A 21,788-nucleotide genomic window follows, 5' to 3' on the forward strand; every position below is an offset into this window, starting at 1 on the left:
GCTGCCCTTCGCGATGCCTGTCCGCCAACGCCACTCACCGTCAAAAGTGATTTCTCTCTAGTCTCACTCACACCGGTGCAGCTCTAGGAGATTCTTCTCTTTCACCTCGACATAAAAACGCGCGATGTCGCTTTCGCAGCTAGGTCAAGGCTCCGTTGGGGCACCCCTTTCCAAGTTCCCGGATGCGATATGCTAAGATGGCGGCGTCAGCAACTACGCCGGTGGCTCCCTCGAGCGGCGGCTCCTCCTCAGCGCTGTCCATGGAGGAGATCCGTGCGCTCACCGACCTGCCCGACCTGGAGGCAGCTTACAGCCGCCTGTGCGCGGAGGAGGTGCGACGTTCACTGGGCACTGTCGCTGAAGGGATGGGGGTTGTGGCTCAGCGGCAGGGCATTGGTTTTGAATGCAGAAGGTCTCAGATTTAGTCCCCGCATCTCTAGTTAAAGAATCTGGCCTTGATATGGAACAAGGGTCTAATTCAATATAAGGCGCCTGCTGGTTTAAAGGGCTGCAATAGAAAACCTATCTTGCATGCAGAAGGCCCTGGTTCTAACTCTGTCACATCCAATTTAAAAGATCAGGTGATGTGAAAGACCTCTGCCCGAGACCCTGGAGAGCCTCTGCCAATCAAAGTAGACAAGACATGCAACTGATCAGTAATATCCCTCAACATGCGCCACTCCCATGGAAACTGCTCAACACAGTTGCCAAACTGTCATTCTATTGGATAAGAATATAAAAATTGCTCTCCTGGATCAGGCAATTTATCCACCTAGTCTAGTTCTGTTTCACATGATGGTAGCAACATGGTAGTCCAACAAATTGCCTTCTAGCACAGGTCTTCTGAGGTTCACTGCTGGTGGTTTTGGGGATTTCTTTTAATCATCTCACCTAGTAGCCATTGATGGAATTAGTCTTTTAGTCACAACTGAATGACTCCTTGAGTGAAGTACTTCATTTTCCTGCAAGGAATCCCGACCTGTTGCTGTGGTTGCCAAAGACCATTCAGTTTTGGTCAGCTGAGCCAGTTTGCCGGAGCAATGGGCCTCTTTAGGTCACTGTCCCAGCTCTGTCAGGAGGGAGAACCGTGGTACTATTCAGCTGACTTAGTGGGTTTGTGCCCATAGATCTAGTGACGAGAAGAGCACAAAAGATTTGTGGATGTTCTCTCCCCTCATTGGTGGATCTGTATAATATGGCATGTAAAAGGAAGATACAAATGATCCTAAGGGACCATACACATCTGGGCCATTTGCTTTTTGAGATCTTACCGTCAGGTAGACGATATAGAGTGTTGAAGGCTAGGACAAACAGATTTAAGGACAGTTTCTATCCAAGTGCTGTGGTTAGGTTAAATGCAGGGTTATGAAGGATTATCTGTTTTAGATGCATTTAATGGTTTAAATGGTTTTAATGGTTTTATGAATGTTTAATGGTTTTATGAATGTTTATTTAATGGTTTAAATGGTTTTAATGGTTTTATGAATGTTTATCCGTTTTAGATGTATTTAAATGGTTTTAATGGTTTAAATGGTTTAATGGTTTCAGATGTATTTAAATGGTTTATGAATATGTGTGTTTGATGTGTTGGTATGTTTGTGGAAGAGCACCTCATTTCGTTGCTCTCTTTTTGTTGAGAACAATGACAATAAATTCATCTATCTATCTATCTATCTATCTATCTATCTATGTCTAAAGAAGCCTCACATTCAGGTCATGATGCAAAAAGGGTATAATAACTGCAGGACAAATTCTCTGGACAGTGCATTTTGTTTTTTTCCTGGCTGCAAGCACAAGAATAATTCCAAGAATCCTTTTATAGAGGCTTGTTCAGCTGTTAGCAGACACTACTAAAGAAAAACCACAGTCAAGATAGTGTGGTTAGGGGTCCCCAGTGTACCCACTGACACCTTTCCTGGTGCCTGCCACGTGCTGTTGGAAAATGGTTGGGCCAGGTGGGGCTCCTTTCTAGCAGAGCTTCTGATTGGCTGTTGGAGATGTGATTGGCTGTGCAGATTAAAATAACAATTCAGTGGCAGTTACCACCACAGTAGTGGTTTTATTCCATCTCTCATTCCTCTTTCCCAGTGTATTTTTAAAATTACTTTTCTTGTTCCATTTACTTGGGCTTCCTTTTTGTGCAGCTCTGCCTCTGATGGTAGCTGTTTTGTAGTTGTGTTTGTGTGTCAGAATTCCCAAGGTGCCCGCAGGCTCAGAACACTTAGGGTCCCCTGGGTTAGAGTTTCAGGCTAGGATCAGGTTTGAATACCCACTCTAATGAAATAAATATATTTATTCTTTAAGGAGCCACAGGATTTTTGTTTTATTTGGGTGACCTTGGACTAGTTATACTCTCTCAGCCTCTTACCTCAGAGAGTTATAGTGAGGATGCAATGGAGGAGAGGAGAACAGTGTAAGCCACTTTGGATTCCCATTAGTGAGAAAGCTGATATATAAATAATCCCAGGTAGGCCAACATGTGGGAACCATTGGCATATGGGGACATAGTCCTTAGGATATGTGGTTTCTAGGCTATGAAGCCCATTGGCTAGCTCCTAAAATAATCTGACTGCTGCATTCTGAACAACTTGCAGCTTCTGGGTTGTCTTCTACAACTACAATCATACAAACATATCACCTTTCAAAGAACATCCCCTAAAAACACAATAGCATAAAAACTGCCCTGTATTTTATTCTTATTTCCTTTCCCCCCTCCTCACTTAAATATCATGGAACTAAATAGTGAAGAACATCAGCAGATAAACAGAGATGACAAATATAATTAAAAACACAGTGGGTCATATCAACATCACCAAGGGGGAGGTTAAATGAACTTCCCAGAGCAAAGTGTTCCACTCTCCAGGAGCCATCACCTGCTTCAGAGTCTTCTGCTAGCATCCCATTGGGTTCCAGAGTTAGTACAATTTGAAAACTGGTTAAATCTCCAACTCCTTTTTTTTCTCTCTCCCCAGAAAGCTGTAGAGGAAGAGCTCGAAATGCTCTTGGACCAGCAAGGTAGTATCGAGAGCAAAATGACTGCCCTTCATCGTATTGGGTTAGTAACACATAACAAGTCCCAGAGGGAGTGGGCTCATGCACAACTGGAGGGCTGTCAAATTGAATTGTGCACTTGTTGATCACTATCTTTTCTCCCTCCCCCCTCTTTGTGTTTCCAGTCCCAACTTACAGCTGATTGAAGGAGATGCAAAGCAGTTAGCAGGGACGATCACCTTCACTTGCAATCTGGCAGAGAATGTCAGCAGTAAAGTCCGGCAGCTTGATCTTGCCAAGGTTAGGAGACAAAGCAGGAGTTCCAGATGTTGAAATGCAAAAGTGGGGTCTGTTGAAGCTATGATGAGGTGGATCTGAGTTTCACACAACAATCCATGTGTTAAAGGGTTATCTGTCTGTCAAATAGGGTCAGGGTCTTCAGCTCCCAGATTTTCTCCTCTCTTGTCAGTGGACTGTTTAGAGTGGAGTTAAGTACTGAAGTGCTTTTTTTTTTTTTTTTTGCAGAACCGCCTTTATCAGGCCATCCAGAGAGCAGATGACATTTTGGACCTGAAGTTCTGCATGGATGGAGTCCAGACAGCCCTGAGGAATGAAGATTATGAGCAAGCGGCTGCTCATATCCATCGTTACCTTTCATTGGACAAATCAGTCATTGAGCTGAGTAGGCAAGGCCGAGAGGGTACCTAATTATCTTCTAATTCCATTGATTACCCCTGTCTTCAAGAACCCTGTGGAAGGGTTCAACAACCACAACAAACCTGTGATGTAGATTAAGTGGAGAATGATTTGCCCAAGCCTTCGTAGCAGTCAGAATTTCAACCCATGCCCTTCCAATCCATGTTTGCCTCTATTGTAAGAAGCTGTCATGATTCCTTCTACATATAAGTCTGTAGTGTACTGAATCTGTCATGAGTTCTAAGCACTGATTCGAGGTTTGTTTTTCTTTCATGAGGCTATGACCATCCTGTGAGCAGAATAAAGAGGAATCACTGCTGATTCTCAGGGAGACAGTATTCAGAGCTGTCTTCTGGGCGTGAGAGCTCTCTAATTCTTTGCAGTCTTCCAATGTTAACAAGGAGCTTCTGGGATTCTTACTAAAGTCATATACATGCCTTTCTTTGTAGATGGCATGTGACATTTCCTATCTCATGTCAGAGCATCTAGCCTGCAGCAGATAGTTTCTTGGAAAATCACATTTCTAGTCCCTTTTGGTTATACATAAAAATGTAAACATATTTGTTGTACTTCGGTATTAGAGAGAGAGAAGGTATATTTTCCTTGTGTTCATAATCATTCTTTGGAGTTCTTTCAATCATGTTTTTACTAAAAGAGAAAAAAAGGTTCCACTTTTGACAGTTGAAAAACTTACATGGTATTTTTTTTTCTGTCTGGGCAGGCAGTATAATTGATGCCAACTTGAAGCTTCTACAAGAGGCCGAACAGTGCCTGAAGAAAATTGTGACCAAGAAATTTGATGAAGCCACAAAGCAGGAAGACCTGCCCCAGGTGGAACGCTTTTTCAAGATTTTCCCTCTGCTGGGCTTGCATGAGGAAGGCCTGAGCAACTTCTCAGAATACCTCTGTAAACAGGTAACTGAAGCTGCACAGTTCACAAGTAGCAGATCTGCCGGGTAGAGGCTGTGCTGGGAACAGTTGGGCTTCCAGCTGGGACTTGTTCTGAGCTTTGTTGCAGCATGGTTGAGCTGAACTATTTCTTTCCTAGAGGTTCTGTCCACTCATAGACTCAGAAAGTGCTGGTGCTGGCTGTACCCTGGTGCTGCCCTCTTTTGCCCATTGAGTTGGCTTAGGCAAATTGAGGGGCCAGTGTCTTTTGAAGGCAAGAACTATTTTGGTCCACCTCTTTCAGTTTAGTTGAAACATGTTTTAGTTCACTAGCTTTACTTTTAAACCATTTTTTAAGACAAAGCCTTCGTCCTGATTCCAGTGTCTTTGTGTATGATGGAGTAGACTTGCATGCTGTACTGTGCATTGTTCTCAGAGTTCACCTGTGAGCATCAGTGGCTGAGTGAGGAACTGAGCCCAGGTTTTCCCAGTCATACTCAGAAACTTCAACCACTGCACCACATGCTATGTCAGCTATTTCACCCAGGGCCAGGGCTGTACAAATGACCTGCTGAAGGTGAGGCAGAGGGGGAAAGGCCTCTTCTAAGACAGTCTTCAGGTCACTTGCCTCTGCTCCCAGGTCTTTCATTCTAGGTTGCAGCATGAGGCAATTGTTTTAGATCTGTTCCAACCATTACACTATGCTGGGTTTCCTGCCTTGCCTTTGTGATGATGTGGACAAGCTATTAGAGGAGAGGAAAGGGTGCACATCGGGAGGAGAGAGTGGGATGAGGGATGGCATCTGGCTAGGGCTGTATGGGAGTACTGCAGGCCAAAGACTTCCCCTTCCTTCTTCAGGTGGCTAATAAGGCAGAGGAGAACCTACAGCTGGTGATGAAGACAGACATGAGTGACCGCAGGACTGCTGTCATCTTTGCAGAGACTCTGACCCTCCTTTTTGAAGGTAATCCCCCCACATCAGGGTTAGGCAACCCTCAGAACAAGTGTCAAACAATGGCGTGTCAGACCCTTTTGTTGGGCCTGCAGAACAGGTCCTCTCTCCCAGCTGACCAAAGCAAGATGCAGGCAATATCACAGGGGCTTGATTTGCTTCCCAAGTGCCTGGCCGGATCCACCCCTTTTCTCCATCCCACCATAGCTTTGGTTCACCAGTACACCAACAGCTTCATAGCTAGATGTGGGGTTTTCTGACATCCGGGCTGAAAAGGTAGCCTACCCTGCCCCTTGTCTTTCGAAATGCCTTTCATCTGCCATTGCAGTAATTTGGAAGTGTTGACTTCAGTGGATTTAGAAGGGTCTAACACTGTTTAGGATTGCACTGTAACCCTTGTAGTGCTTGGATTTCCCATGCCAACGTAGCTGTGGGGCAGCAACCTCTCCCCACTTCTGTGGTTGGAAGTGATTACTGCCACTTGTTATCATTTTTGGACCTTTGCTGTAGGTAAATGGGGTCTATTTCCCTTAAGCATGTGTTCTGTTCTGGGGTGGGCAACATAACAGTTATGCCTCAAGCATATCAGTAGGTATATTATTTATGGCCTTTGTTTCAATGTTTCCCAAAATGGGAATGAGTGACCACAGATCCCAATGACAAGAAGAAAACACCTGTTCTTCATAAGTGTGAGGCCTCAATGATAGCTGTGGAGTGCTAGGAGTTTGTGGAGTGCTATGAGTTTGAGCTGTGGAGTGCTATGAGCTCACCCCTTTTTGGCCCAGTCTGCTTAGGGTCTAGTTTGTCCCTCCTGTTGTGCCATAGAACAAGGGTCAGAATCCCCAGGGCTATCCCTTTATTTGATCACGTTTCTCCATTCTGGAAAGAAATCACTGGAGAGGTCCAGGTAAGCATGACAGAGTGATCTCATGGCCTTACAGTTTTTGAATAGTCTCAAAGCAGCTATAAGAACTACATCTTTATCCTGGGTTAAATGAGAGCATTGCATAGTCTTGGGAAGTGAGGAAGAGTACTTGATGCAAGGCAGCTTGAGGACAATGACCAGGCCTCTGCATCAGCTTAGAATGGGCAGCTTCTCCAGGCAAACTGCATGGATGGTATGTATGTTGCCCGTGGCCCTGTGCTTTCTTGCAGGAATTGCACGCATTGTGGAGACGCACCAGCCCATTGTGGAGACCTACTACGGGCCAGGCAGGCTGTACACCTTGATCAAACACTTGCAGGTGGAATGTGACCGGCAGGTAGAAAAGGTTGTGGACAAATTTATCCAGCAGAGAGACTATCACAGACAGGTGAGGGGATTGTCAGTGAAGGCTGATGTGGGAGAAATGATCATGACTTCCCTTTGATTTGCAGGCATGATAAGAGCCCTTTATGTGGGGGAGTCTGAGGGTGATGCTTTCAGGCGGCCTGGCTGCAGGAGAGGCAGTACATTCCATATCCCAAGACACATAAGAGATGGTGCTGGAACTCAACACGGCCCTACATGTTGCACTTAATCAAGTGATATCTGGCATACATCCCTCCCAATTGTGTGTTGTTGTTCATTCGCACAGTTGAGTCCAACTATTTGCGACCCCATGGATAAAACCACGCCAGGCCCTCCTGTCTTCCACCATCCTCCGCAGTCTGCTCAAATTCATGTTTGTTACATCAGTAACACTGTCCAGCCATCTCATCTTTCGTCTTTTGCCTTCTGTCTTTCCCAGCATCAGGATCTTCTCCAGTGGTGGCCAAAGTATTTGAGCTTCCCAATAGTGAAGTTCAATGGCATGTTTTGCCTTTCCTCTCGCTTGCAGCATTTGAACATACAAAGCTTCCATAAACTGATTTGGAATGTTGGTCTGACCTGCTTAGCTTCATCTGCTCTGTCCTGGGTTTCTGTCTCCATACCTGCCTCTGTATAGTTTTTAAGCAAACCGGACTTGTGATGTTCTGCATATAAATCAGGGGCTCTGCTGAGTCCTGAGCTATACGCTTTCCTCAACTGCTTTTTCTTGCATTGAGCCTTCCTTACCCTACAGTTATGAAGATAAAATGATGTAAGAATATATTACAGCTTAATGTCTAAAAGATGATTTTCTGTAATTCCAGGCCTATCTGCTTGTGACTGCCAGAATGCTATTTCAAGTACAATATTTGTACTCTAGTTTTCTTCAAAGTGCAGTCGGGGATCCAGAGCAGCTTACAACATAATTCTCCACACCTTCACTTTAGCCTTACAGCAACCATCTTGTGCAGTAGGTTAGGATGAGAGTAGGGAACCAGCCAAAGTTTATGCAACAAGATTCCATGGCAGAGTAGGCATTGGAATACGAGTCTTCTAAATCCTAGGCTGACACTCTAACTTCTGTGCCATGCTATAGAGGAAAGCATTCTGCATGTATTAAAAAAATCCTCTTTTATGTGAAAACTTAGTGGTTTGTAAACACACTTTTCTTGTTAGCTTTGGCAATATTAGAGGCTTTTCTGCTCTAACATGCTTCTATGTAAGTGGAATCCTGGACCACTGTTGCGATGGCATTTCTGGTTCTGAGATTTCCTCTCAATAGGCAATCTAATTTTAACCATATTTTAAATTTCTAGCTTTCTGGTCATTATGGCAAATTGGGAATTTATGGAATTTGGTTAACTGCTTTGAGCAACATATTATAAAAATACGATAGAAGTTATTTAAATAAAACAGCATCCCTATGGCATCAGCCACTCTTACATTCCTCTTAGAAAGATGGACCTGAAGCAGAGAGAAGAGAACTTGACTAAGAGCACCCATTTAAGACCAGACTGTGGTGTATTCAAGGGCTCTTGTATCTCCATACAAAATAATGCCCTAGGCACAGCCTCCTTTTCCTTCGGCATTTAGCAATGACACCCCCCACCACCACCACCTCCAGTTTTTGAAATTACAGGAAATGCATTTTGTATCAGACTCAGACAGAATGGATGCAGGAGATTTGGCTTGGCCTGGGAGCCCACAGTGGCTCTCAAGGGATGTTAAATTGAGGGGAAAGTGAATTGCCCAGTCAGTGAGTTTCAGGGCCAAGCTGGATCCAGCCATGCTGTCTCCACTACAGCACTCTGGCTCCCTAACAGCTTCTGAAATGCTCAGTTACCTCAGTCTGGATCTCCTCTGCCCAAAGGAGCAAGCACTGGTTGCATTCACAGTCGGCTGTCAGCTGCTTCCTGTAGAAGCCATCTATCAAGGACCTTCTGGTTTGAGCTCTCATAGACCTGATCATGAAGCCCCCCACACCCCTGAATACAATTCCATCTTTGAGCAGTAAGCCTTTCTGTTGAGGATTCTTAGCATGATCTCCAGAGTTGCTGTGTTCTGCTCAGTCAGGTAGCCTGAGTATGAGGAAAAAAGGAGGGTGTTTTTTTTTTGAAAGGCACTTTTTTATGCTTGCAGTTTCAGCATGTTCAGAACAGTATGATGAGGAGCTCAGCCATCGAAAAGATTGAGCCAAGGTATGTCAATGAAATTTTCTGTTTTTCTATTATTTAGCTGTGTGATCTATAAGTAAATACTGCACAGACAATGATACCAAGTGGACCCTTGGTACATACTCATATGCAGTCTTTTCAGAAGAGGGTCCTTTCCTGGGAAGTAACAGTACCATCTTGTACTTTGCTATCCAGCACTATCCCTGGCAGAGTAGCCAGGGGAAAGTGGGAAGTTTTTCTTTATAAAATTGTGGGAAATGTATGTCTCAGAAGATAAGTATGATGCTGAAAACTGCTGTCAAGTCACAGCCAACCTTTGGTTAACCCCATAGGTTTTTTAAGGTAAGAGAGGAACAGAGATGGTTTGGCAATGCCTGCCTCTGTGTAGCAACCCTGGACTTTCTTGGTGGCCTCCCATCCAAGCAGTAACCAGGGCCTGCTTAGCTTCCAAGAGCTAACAAGATCAGACTAGCGTGGGCCATCCAGGTGAGGGCAAGATGAGCATACTACGTGCAAATTTGGACGACTACTTGATTGATTGAAGCTTGTTTTGCTAGCAGTTGACTTGCAGAAGCTGAGAATCCTTGAGAATTATTGTAGTGTGAGTTTTCTTCCCTTAACAATGTGTTTCTGTTGCAGGCATATTGTATATTCCTGATACTGTTAAAAGAAAAGTATATTATCATAGATCTATCAAGAAATATTCAGTCTTACTGAGAATAAAAAAATTATCAGTGGGGGGAAATTATGCGAGATGGAACTGAACTTTGACGCTTGGGATTATATCTGGAATAGTTATGAGAACACATCATCAGTATTAGTAATTAGACAATAAACCTTGAAAATTATGATTTTGGTACAACATTCCTCCTCAGTTATCTCGTATAATTCCAAATTTACCACCACATTGCTGGAAAAATTGTAATGAAAAAGGTTTCTAACTTCAGCGTTGGGTGTAAAAAGGTAAAGATAGTCCCCTGTTCAAGCACCAGTCATTTCCGACTCTGGGGTGACGTTGCTTTCACAACGTTTTCACAGCAGACTTTTGACGGGGTGGTTTGCCATTGCCTTCCCCAGTCATCTACGCTTTCCCCCCAGCAAGCTGGGTACTCATTTTACTGACCTCAGAAGGATGGAATCAACCTGGAGCCAGCTACCTGAACCAGTTTCCGCTGGGATCGAACTCAGGTCGTGAGCAGAGGGATGTATTGTCCATTAATTCACCCTTTTGGGGTAATAATAATACAGCAAATAGAAGACATCATAGGCTATATAGTTGAGATCTCACTGGAATCATTATTACTTAATATGAGATCAGAAGACTCAATTCCATCTACTGTAAATAAGACTATAGCAATGTTGAGATATGCTGCAAAAGCAGCCATAGCTTTCTTATGGAAGCATAAACAAAAACCTACTATTGACATCTGGCATAAAAAGTTCTGGAATCTATACATGAGTAAAATTACTGCAAATTTAAAACTTTTTTCAAATATCACTCAGTCTACAAATTTTGAAGCTATATGGTATCCAATACTAGAATATCTAATCTCTCAAGGTGAAGTTCCAAATATTATCAACAAATGGTATCTTTATTGACTATTATATTTAGAGAAGTTATTTTTGAAATGGTGTCTTGACTATTATATTTAGAGAGGGTATTTTTGTAATAGATATTTACATATCAACCGAGATTGACCTTTTTATTGTTTAATGTTGACAGCCACATATGAGTGTCGAATCTGCTTAAAAGATTGTAAATTTGTAACTCCTCAAAGTTAATTAAAATATTTATGAAAAAAAAGAAAGAAAGGAAATCGCAGACAAAGGGTTGGAGTGAGGAATGGTGAAAGCAGAACCTGGGAACAGACTTTTGAACATGCCATAGCCTGCTGCAAATTTTAAAATTTGACTCTGCAAATACGAGGCTTAAGAATGTCATTTGTAGTTGGGAACTTAAGTCTTTGGCCCCGAAGTGTTGTGGAGGCTTTATTTTGCCACCATTTGTTCAGAAATTTTGTTCCCATTCCATGACTGTCCTGTTAGTCATTACTTTGCTTCTTGCAGAGAACTCGACCCAATTTTAACTGAGGTCACCGTGATGAATGCTCGAAGTGAATTGTACCTCAGGTTCATTAAGAGGCGCATCATCTCTGATTTTGAAGTGGGGGATTCCATGGCCTCGGAGGAGGTAAAACAAGGTAAACACCGCAGTTGTTTGCTGCAAGTAGAGAGCCTGCAATTAGAGAACACGGGGCATCAGCGCCTGTGGAGGGCATAGTGGCAACCTTTCCTGGCACTCACCAAGTGTTTTTGGTGGATCCAGGTGGGCTCCTACCCAGCAGGGCTTCTGGTTGGCTATTGAAGATAAGATTGGTTGTTCAGGTTAAAATAACGTTGTTTCAGTGGCAGCTGCCACCACACTTTTGGTTTTATCTGCTCTCAGTCTTTTCCAGTGTATTTTTAAAATTACCCATCTTCTCCCTTGCACTTAGACTTCTTCTGTGTGCATGGCTTCTCCTGTAGCAGCCATGTCACTGGCACTGACTCCTGCAGCAGCCATTTTGTGATTGTGCCCATCACCCTGTATCAGAATTCCAGAGGTGCCACAGGCTCAAAAAGGTTGGGACCTTGTGGTTGAACAGTTCAGGATTCTGCTCCTGCAGGACTAGCTCACTGGACAAGATTGTTCTCTCTCTCCGTCCCCCTGTAATAGAATAGAAAGGGGAGGGTCTTTGGCTCAGTGGCAGAGCAGCTACTTGCTGAAGATCCTATATTCAGTTCTTGGCATCTCCAGCTAAAAGGAGTGTGGAAGACTTCTACCTGAGACCCTGGAGAATAGTATGAGTAGACAGCAAATGTTTTTAGAAAGAGGGTGGGACTCTGTGGTGCTTTTGCCCAGCAGGCCTGCCAACTGGCCACTGGAGATCTGATTGGGTGTGCAGGTTCAAAAAAACAGTGCTTTGGCAGCAGGTATCACCTCAGCACAAGGATCCTCACTGTGCAACTGAAGGTAAGCCGTGTGTAAACAAGAAAATATTTTGCAACAGTATGTTCATTTTAAAAGGCCTCCTGCTAAATATAAATTGTAGCAGAAATCTTGAAGGTTATCCATAATCTTATTCCCTGACAATTTGTAGTTGGTTCCACCTTTTCTGGTAGCCATTTTGTGGTCGTTCCAGCCATCATTTGCCAGCTGTCCAAAGGTGCCCATGGACTGAAAAAGGTGGAGGATCTCTGTTCTAGAATCTTCTACAAGATTAATTCCCTAATGAGGAGTGACCTTCTCAGATAGGTGAAAAATCTAACATGACTTGATGAGGGGGAGTGGTAAGCATTGGCTCCCTGGTTGGCTATGATGAGGAATATCTTTTGGTATTTCTTAGTTGGTGCTCACCCTACTTGTAACTATTGTGAAGGATGACATCAGTATCTATCTGGAAAGAAAAGTGACTGTCCCCAAGGTGGACCTAAAACTTTGATTGACTTTGCATTGTGATCTGAGATTTTTCAATGTGACAATGCGTAAAGGTTTTAAACTGTAAGTCCATACATTAAAAAAAGATAGCAGAAAATTTGCGAGGCTGCAGACTTGTTTTGTGAACTCCCAGGGAAAAAAAGCAAAACCTTTGTGTGTAGTCCACGTTTCATTTAGTGCTTTTCTCTGTCCACGTTGAAGATGGGGGTCACATCCCTTTTGAGGTCAGGTCAATTTCTGAGATGATCAATAGCACAGATGTTTTCTTGGCATTGATTTTGAGTTTTCCATGGTTGGTCACCCCCCCACCCATTTTGTCATAGCCTGCTTGCCCCCAACCCTCCCTCATATACTGAAATTTGCTGCTAGCTGCAGAATGACTAAATTGGATTTGGAGTATCAGAAGGGCCTGTATGGATCGCATGATGGTGCCATTTTTTAATCCGTGCCTGCCTTCTCCGTTATATTCCACAGAGCATCAGAAGTGCCTGGACAAACTGCTCAACAACTGCTTATTGAGCCGCACCATGCAGGAGCTGATTGGCTACTATATCACCATGGAAGAGTACTTCATGAGAGAGACAGTCAACAAGGTGGGGGCGGATGTCTGCTCAGAGTAGCAGCCCCCTCCTTCTGCAGCATGGGGAATCATTTTGAGTTGCATTCACCTTTCTAAACATTAGAGAGAGGGCAAGGATTGGATTGGGCATTGTGAGTGTTGCCACCTAGCAATAGCACATCTCTGAAAGTTTGTGTGGAAAGAGATATTGAGAACAGTGTTTTGACTCCCTGATATTTGGGGGCTCAGTGGGTTTCTCACTGGAGTTCTGCAGCAGTGTGAAAGTTAGAGAAGACTGAACGCTGTTGGGGGCATCTTGGAGTTTCCCTCCATGCCCAATACGTTCCTTTTTTCTTGGGGAACATCAATGCTTGTGGAAGAAAGAGAGTGGGAGGCTCTCTGTTGGGGTGCTGCATGGCCATTTGTCTGTCTGAAGCCAAGAATCTGTCCCTGGTGAGTCACTGCTGGGTTCTGGCTTCTCTCCCAGGCTGTGGCTATGGACACATGTGAGAAGGGCCAGCTGACCTCCAGCATGGTGGATGATGTCTTCTATATAGTGAAGAAGTGCATCGGGAGGGCCCTCTCCAGCTCCAGCATTGACTGCCTCTGTGCCATGATCAACCATTCCATCACGGAGCTGGAGTCAGACTTCAGGTGAGTGAGGTGGGTGTGGGCTTTCCTGATGTCCCTGCTTAGCCTGTGCAAAAAATGAGAAAACTCAATCCCTACTGGACAAAGACTCCCTCAACCCCTCCCTTACCCTGAATAACTAGCATTACGTGTAAGTTTGCTTCCGCAAATAACAGTCTTTATGATTATCTCTTGCCAGTTTGGTGTAGTGGTTTAGTGCGTGGACTCTTATCTGGGAGAACCGGGTTTTATTCCCCACTCCTCCACTTGCAACTGTTGGAATGGCCTTGGGTCAGCCATATGTCTCACAGAGCTTGTCCTTAAAATGGCAGCTTCTGGGAGAGCTCTCTCAGCCCCACTCACCTTACAGGGTGTCTGTTGTGGAGGAGGAAGGTAAAGGCGATTATGAGCCACTCTGAGATTCGGATTGGAGGGTGGGATATAAATCCAATATCATCATCATCATCATCTTGGTGGTGCCCTACCTCACAGGATTTTGTGAGGGTAAAATGTGGGAGCGAGGAAGCACATGTGCTACTCTGAGCTCCATAGAGGAAGGACTGGATACAATTACAGTGAATCAGTAATATTCACTTTGTGGCTCATGGAGATCTATGATTACAATTGCCCTCAACCAAAAGACCCACATATACTTCAGTCTCTGGCATGAGGCCTGCACCTCAGGGAGGCTTACAATTTACCCGTTCATCTGGCTATGGTTGTTTCATGGTGGGAACCACGTGTCATGCACAAATCCCGCCCCCCTCCAAATTGGGCAAGGGCTTTGCTTACCTCCTACAGACATGGGTGGGTGTCACATTGGGAAACAGTGGCCATAAGAGCCACATTTGGGTCCCAAGCCACTGTTACTGTAATAGAGAATGTATTTTTTCTCCCTGCCCTTTTCTAATGGCTGGAGATCATTGCCGTAGTCCACTTGCCATTCATTACATCATCTGTTCGCACTATCCCAGCATGAAAGGGCAGTCGTGGAATCTTGTCCCCAGTGGCATCTTCTGCCTTTCTCAGGGAGGTTCTGTGCAACAAGCTAAAGATGGGCTTCCCAGCCACCACCTTCCAGGACTTCCAGAGGGGTGTGACCAGTGCAGTGAGCCTCATGCATAGCAGCCTTCAGCAGGGCAAGTTCGACACCAAAGGCATTGAAAGCACAGATGAGGCCAAACAGTCCTTCCTGGTAGGTGCGCCACTCCTGTATGTTTTTCACAGGGTGTGAGACGGGAGCAAGGATTTTATCGGCCAGGATTTATGACATCAGGATGATGATAATGGGGTTGGCTCAAGGGCTGGCTCCAACCAGAGTGAGTTGAGGTCTCTGGAAGCTGGAGGTCTCACCTTCCCTGAGGCATGGCAGGTTTTCAACTGGCCACTCATAATGGGCTGACCTTTTCTCTGCTGCAACAAAATCTGCCATGGGCTGCAGTTATTTTCAGCAGGATAAGCTTCATTGCCACCTCCAGGGAAGAATGAAGAGAGGCAGCTGCTGATACAACTTCCCTCTGCTGCCTTTAAGATTCCCTCCTATGTATTCTCCTTGCAAATGCTAATACACACACACACCCCATTCTCCCAGCACCTCTCCCACTGAACTGCTTCCCACAGGCTAACGTCTTTATCACCACTCCACTCTCTCCCAGTAAGCCGTTTCCGCTTGAGAAGTTTGCAGTGGGTCTGCTGGACTCCATCTTGCTGGTGGCAAGTCTGAGGAGGGGTTTTATAGCTGAAATTTGCATTCACTTCCACCCTGGCGCTGCTTGCAGGGTAGATATTACAAACCTTCCATGGATGGAAAACTACACGTTCTGATATTTCTCTCTCGGTCTTTTAAAAGGTGACATTAAACAACCTGGAGGTGTGCAGCGAAAACATAATGACTCTAAAGAAGACCCTAGAGGTACTGTACCATTATACTTTCTCCCACCAGTGGCCACTTTTTCTGTTACTGTTTACATTCTATTTTTATATGGTTTGTTTGCTTGTTTGACTAACGGTCACCTACCTACTAAAATAGGCACTGATTATTCCTCAGTCACAGTTAGGAATGCTGTTTCATCTTCTTACATTTTGAATCTGGCTGATTCCAAAAGTCTGGCATGAGTATCAATGCTACAACCACAGACCGATAAAATGGGGGAGTAGGATGTCTATTCAAATAAACTCCTGGATTAAAATACATGTCTGTGTAATATGCATTTAAAAAAAATTAATCCCTACCCACGTTTGTGCTTCCGTGCAGAGTGACTGTGCAAAGCTGCTTCAGCAGGGCTTTGGGGGAGAGCAAGCACAGCCCAAGATTGACAGCTGCCTCTCTGACATGGCTGCCGTCTCTCACAAGTTTCGGGACCTCCTGCAGGTAAGTTTCCAGCATTGCCCTTAGCCCTTGACGCAAGGTAGTCCTCAAGAGAGATCTGCCTCTAGGCTGATGTTTAAGACAAGCTGGAACAGGTCCAAAGGAGGGCGACGAAGATGGTGAGGGGTCTGGAGACCAAGTCCTATGAGGAAAGGTTGAAGGAGCTGGGGATGTTTAGCCCGGAGAAGAGGCAGCTGAGAGGTGGTATGATCACCATCTTCAAGTACTTGAAGGGCTGTCATATAGAGGATGGTGTAGAATTCTTTTCTGTGGCCCCGGAAGGTAGGACCAGAACCAATGGGTTGAAATTAAATGAGTTTCCGGCTCAACATTAGGAAGAACTTCCTGACGATTAGAGTGATTCCTCAATGGAACAGGCTTCCTCGGGAGGTGGTGGGCTCTCCTTCCTTGGAGGTTTTTAAACAGAGGCTAGATCACCATCTGACAGCAATGAAGATCCTGTGAATTTAGGGGGAAGTTTGTGAGTTTCCTGCATTGTGCAGGGGGTTGGACTAGATGACCCTAGAGGTCCCTTCCAACTCTATGATTCTATGATTCAGCAGTAGCTGAGGAATTCTGCCCTTGCCTTCCTTCCAGTTGCTTCAGTCCAGGGGATGTACAAGACAGCCTCTGCCTCATACTGGCTTGGCCAGTAGCCACAGGCCACCTGTGTTCTGTAGACTCCACACTGAGGTGCTAGAGGAATGCTTGAATGGCACAGAGTGGGACAACAGGTGCAGTTTTACCTTCCCACAAGAAAGTTGTCCACTTTTACTTTCTGTTTACAAAGCACTTGTGGCTTGGTAGTGTTCAGTCTTCAATCAAGTTCATTGTTCATTCCAGACATTTGTATTCACAATGAGAAGTCTAAGTGATTTGTCAAGGCTATAACTCAGAGCTGCCCAGGGCTTTTATTGTAGTAGGCACTCCTTTGAATATTAGGACATACACTCCTGATGTGGCCAATCCTCCAGGAGCTTACAGAGATCTTAGTACACGGCCTGCTGTAAGCTCCAGGTGGATTGGTTACATCAAGGGTGTATGGCCTAATATGAAAGGAGTTCCTGCTACAAAAAAAGCCCTGGGGGTCCCTTGGTCATGGTTCCAACCAGAGGATTCCATGTGCTTAAAACCTGAGATGGCTACCCTGTTCTCACTGTAGAGGACTTTAGGTGCCCTCTGGTTCTTCTGCCTATAACATGCACATTCCCCATCTTGCCTCCAGGAAGGGCTAAATGAGCTCACCAACTCGGCTATCAAACCACAGGTGAAGCCTTGGATCAATCTCTTCCTCTCCGTCTCCCACAACATTGAGGAGGTAAGTCCAGCTAATTGCAGTTCAGAAGTGCTTGGATAGCACAGAGAAGAGGATGTGGGAGCACACACCTTGCACCTTCCCATTTTACAGAGGAGTCTAAAACACCTAAAGCTGCAGGGCAGTGTGCCAGGCTGCAGTCTTTTCTTATTTGTCATGAAGATTGCAGAATGGGACAGGCAGTGGTATATGTGCCTAGGTCAGGGGCCTGCAATTGACAGCTCCAGAACCAAAATATTGGTTCAGTCTGGAACCAAATACAGCTCTTTACAAAAGAAAATTAATTCTTTAAGTTAATGGATATTGGAGAGGTGGTTTGGATGCTGGAATAATCAATATCTAAAGAGAATCTTCAGCAAAAAATATTAAGAGACTCAAGGGCTTCTTAGAGATGCTTTGTAAAAATGGGAAATAATAGAAGTGGACGACTGCCAGAAATCCAGGTGGGAGGGACCCATGCATAGATTTATACCCACATGCTAAAATAATTGTTTAGGGGGTGCTCCTATGTATATTTATTACCCTGTGAGAGCTGCTGTCTAATAAAGGACTCGCAACAACCAGAGTTTGGGCTGCAGACAGATTACTAATCAACATGTCAATTTTCAGTAACCTGAAACTATGTAGTTAAGTGAACTGGTCTGCTAGATCCTTGGCTGACACTGTCTAACCACTATACCACACAACACAGTGCCTGAAAACCCAATAAGTTGGCGAAGTCCACCTCTGCATTCTAATCCCATTTTAGGAAGAGTTCAACGACTACGAAGCCAATGACCCCTGGGTCCAGCAGTTCATCCTTAACCTGGAGCAGCAAATGGCAGAGTTCAAGGTCTGTTTGGGTCCCCGAGGCATCAGTCAGGTCAGACGGGAGGGGCTTCCCCTCCAGCAGTTCCACTGAACCTCCTTCAGGAGATGCTCCACAGGCCTTAGCCCCTCTGAGCCTCTTCTGCAGTGGCTTACCCTGTGCTTCTTAGGGTGGGAGAGAGATAAAGCTGCTTGGGAAGGACTCTTTTCTTACTGGCTAGGTGAACTTTCACCCTTTGGAAAGCAGGCAGTGGGATCTGGAGAGTAGAGCTAGCCCACTTGCCACTGCAGCACAAGTGGCATTGCACAGACCTGGGCTCCCTCTGCTTCTTCTTTGGTAGAGGATTCCCATGTATGAGAAGGAGTCATTCATTCTGGAAGTTGAACTCAGGGTTTCCTGCTCATAAGGCGTCTCCCCAAGACAAGAGTCAGCCTTGAGCAAGGCCTCGAGCAGGTGCTGGCTCAGCACTCAGCGGCACCTTCACTTGAGGCCTCTCCTCCTTGGTCTCAAGTCCTTCTTGTCTACTCTAAGCTTTTGAGTCATTTGCTAGGGTCAGTCTGCCCCTGCCCTTTTGTGTAACCTCCTGCTGTTGGACGCCTTCCCCCTACAATCCATGGAACTGCCACTCCTCAGCCTTGGTGCCCCACTTTGGGTTAGATTTGTGTTGTCAACCACTCCAAAGGTGAGGAGGAGCCAGCCATGGACACTGTCCCACACTGCAGAATGTACGAAGTTTCTGAGCCTTTGTGGCTGCACAGTGTCCCAGGCCTTGTGTACGCCTATTCCTGAGGGAAAGGGGTTGTTCTTTCCTTCTCCTTCACACCATACAGTATTGCACTGTTGAAATCAATTTCACCTTCTCTGTCTGCAGGCAGGACTCTCGCCGGTGATCTACGACAGCCTGACCAGCCTGATGACCACACTCATTGCCGTTGAGATGGAGAAGGTGGTTCTCAAGTCCACGTTCAGCCGGGTAAGCAGAGGCTGCTCTCCAGACTCCATGGAAGGGGTTGGGAAGAGCTTGTGGGTGGATTCCTGTCCCTGCAGAGCCCTCCAGTGGTACTAGGAATCATCATTCAGCCATTGCTCTTTGGTCGCTGATGCTGGCTGTCCTCCATTGGTCCTCTGCGTTTGGGTCAGCTTTCCTGTGAAGTGACACAAAGCAGTGGTTTCCAGGCATTAAGCTGAAGAAGGTGGAAAAGGCCATTTTCCTGCCTCCAATCTCCAGCTCTGTGCTGCAGGTCAAAGCTGATGGGGTAGAAACTAGTTTGGTGCTTTTGCTTCAGATGTGAAAATGCAGAATGCCGCCTCTGGCTATCATAGGACTAGCGGGGTTGTGCCTGCTTAGCAAATCCTCTTATGTTGCCATCTTCTGCTAGCAGCAGAAGTTGTGTGTTTATTATGTATTATTATTATGATGTATAAATCTGTTAGCCAGTTTGGTGGTCCTGATGAGGGCTTAAAGTCATGAATAGATTTTGATGGTGACGATGCTAATCAATAGAGACAAACCTGGCCCTGAAAAACTGGAGTATAAGACTGTGATTTTTGTGCCGCAGAGGCACCAAGATCGTCATATGCTGAGGACTTTCTCTTTTCTTCACACTTAGGAAAAAAGTTTGGAACTGCTGTTTTTGAAGTGGTTTTGGGGGGAGACTGGGCAGGCCTTGTTGCTGTGCCATCTCTGCCCTTGTCTTTCCTTTTCAAAAATGCACTTCAGAAAACCCTCACAACACAGGAAGATATTTTAAAGTGTTGTTTGATTGACATCAGTTATACTGAGTACTGATCAGAGACACCTTCATGGAAGGCATACACGCCTACAGAGCATGGTGACTCAGTGAAATCATCAAGATTTCTCCCTCTGAGGCAGAGGACATCTTGTGGGTGATTTCCCATCCTACTTGTAGGGAGGCAGGATAAATTAATTATTTTTAACTTCCCGTTTCCTGTGGGAGTCACCCTAGAGTCAGTTCGGTAACTCCTGACAGGAGTAGAAATAATAGAAACTGGAACAACTGTAAGACATAACAGCTTAAGAGCAAACATGAGGTAATGACAACAATCAAGACAAACTGTAGAATGACATGAATAATTTGCCGCTAGGCTGAATAGATTTAGGTAGGGTATAGAATCCTGCCAAGCATCCCATCCTACCCATTGGTACTTAACAGACTGATACATTTTTTGGAGCGCAGAGATGGTACTCAATGCATCTTTGGGAATAATGAATTATGGGTTCCGAAGTTTAAAATTTAAACCAAGTTTCTAAGCCCTCTGAGAGCAAAGATCTGGAGGACTATCCATCTCTGTGACCTCTCCATCTTCCTGTTCATTAACATACTTCTCTCCATTTTCCTTTTCTAGCAAAAGAACATTCCAAATGGTTTGTAAACATAACCTGGGAAGCAGAAGGAGCATTGTTGTGAGCAAAACTGCAGACGAAGGCTTAATTGAGCTGTTTGCATAGTTTGAGCCAAGAGGAGCTCAGACTGTGGTCATTTCAGCTTCCTTTTGCAAAGAAGACCAGCTGCTGCACTTGCCCATCAATATCAGCTCTGCTGCTATCCTCAATAAAAGGCACTCTCCAGGTGTCTGGATAAGTTCTTTATTTGATGGACAGAATACAGACCCTTCTAGGGATGTGTCAGAACTAAGGATGGCTACAGGTGTCACAGGCTATATACCTTATCTGGGACCATTACCGGGTCCTGCCAGAATTTGAATTATTAAAAGCACGCGTTTGCAAAGACAGTTGGTTCTCACAGAAAAGTAGAAACAAACGGATTACATTCACCACCCAATAGTAATGACCTTGAAAGCCAGTTTGTGCTGGCTGCAGTGTGGGGTACATTCTTAGTTTCGATACACAGTAGACAGAACACTACAGCAAGCCAGCCAGAAAAAGCATGAATACAGTATCATGGCATGGGATCTTGACAATCACCAGTCCATTTCCTTGAAGTGCGGGATGTTCTCTGAGGGGAGTGCCTCTTTGTTTCCCCAGCTCGGTGGCCTACAGTTTGACAAAGAGCTGCGATCACTGATTGCCTATCTTACCACAGTCACCACCTGGACCATCCGGGACAAATTTGCTCGTCTCTCCCAGATGGCCACCATCCTCAACCTGGAAAGAGTAAGGCCAGCTTTTGCTGCCTGCAAGCATTGGGTTGGGGGAGGAGGGAGGGATTAGGTGCATCATTTAGGTGCCCCTCTCTTCCTCTGCTGCTTTCATAGCCTTATTTTTCCATTTCTTTTTTTCAGGTGACTGAGATCTTGGACTACTGGGGGCCCAACTCAGGCCCGTTGACCTGGCGTCTTACTCCTGCTGAGGTGCGTCAAGTGCTGGCCCTTCGAATGGACTTCCGCAGTGAAGATATCAAGCGGCTGCGCTTGTAGCCACCTGGAATGTCTTCTTGCAGGGCCAGAAACCTCATCCTGTTAGTACCAGCTGCTGGGAAGGACATAGAGGTGAATCAAGTCTCCTAACAGGGAAATGGGCTAGCATGTCATTGGGAGGCCCAACTGATTCCTCGTTCCTTATGAGAAATAAAGACTCCTGTTCTTTCATGCTGAACACTGTGAAACTCACATAATCTCAGATACTAAGGCAGACATTAAATAATTGTTTTGATGGA

The 21,788-nt window shown here is 45.1% G+C and overlaps 1 protein-coding gene across 1 annotated transcript; it reads left to right on the top strand.

Annotated features, from left to right (window-relative positions):
- Positions 1–65: 65 nt before the first annotated feature.
- On the top strand, positions 66–21,788 carry COG4 (component of oligomeric golgi complex 4). The gene is made up of 19 exons (XM_060254489.1): positions 66–332; positions 2,973–3,055; positions 3,177–3,291; positions 3,517–3,691; positions 4,409–4,602; positions 5,434–5,539; positions 6,683–6,840; positions 8,958–9,016; positions 11,060–11,193; positions 12,945–13,063; positions 13,517–13,683; positions 14,689–14,854; positions 15,509–15,571; positions 15,914–16,030; positions 17,253–17,345; positions 18,091–18,174; positions 19,022–19,123; positions 21,158–21,286; positions 21,415–21,788. Exons 1-19 carry the CDS (start codon positions 183–185, stop codon positions 21,547–21,549), a joined length of 2,349 nt encoding a protein of 782 aa, XP_060110472.1. The 5' UTR covers positions 66–182; the 3' UTR covers positions 21,550–21,788.

Source organism: Heteronotia binoei, chromosome 14 (genome assembly GCF_032191835.1).
Source record: "Heteronotia binoei isolate CCM8104 ecotype False Entrance Well chromosome 14, APGP_CSIRO_Hbin_v1, whole genome shotgun sequence".
In the NCBI taxonomy this organism is placed as follows: domain Eukaryota; kingdom Metazoa; phylum Chordata; class Lepidosauria; order Squamata; family Gekkonidae; genus Heteronotia; species Heteronotia binoei.

Bases quoted from the DNA above. Each gene is read 5' to 3' on its own strand.
- COG4 (XM_060254489.1), top strand. From the start codon at position 183: ATGCGATATGCTAAGATGGCGGCGTCAGCAACTACGCCGGTGGCTCCC. The intron at 4,603-5,433 runs GTAACTGAAGCT...TTCCTTCTTCAG, and splicing joins CAGAATACCTCTGTAAACAG to GTGGCTAATAAGGCAGAGGA. The intron at 9,017-11,059 runs GTATGTCAATGA...TGCTTCTTGCAG, and splicing joins ATCGAAAAGATTGAGCCAAG to AGAACTCGACCCAATTTTAA.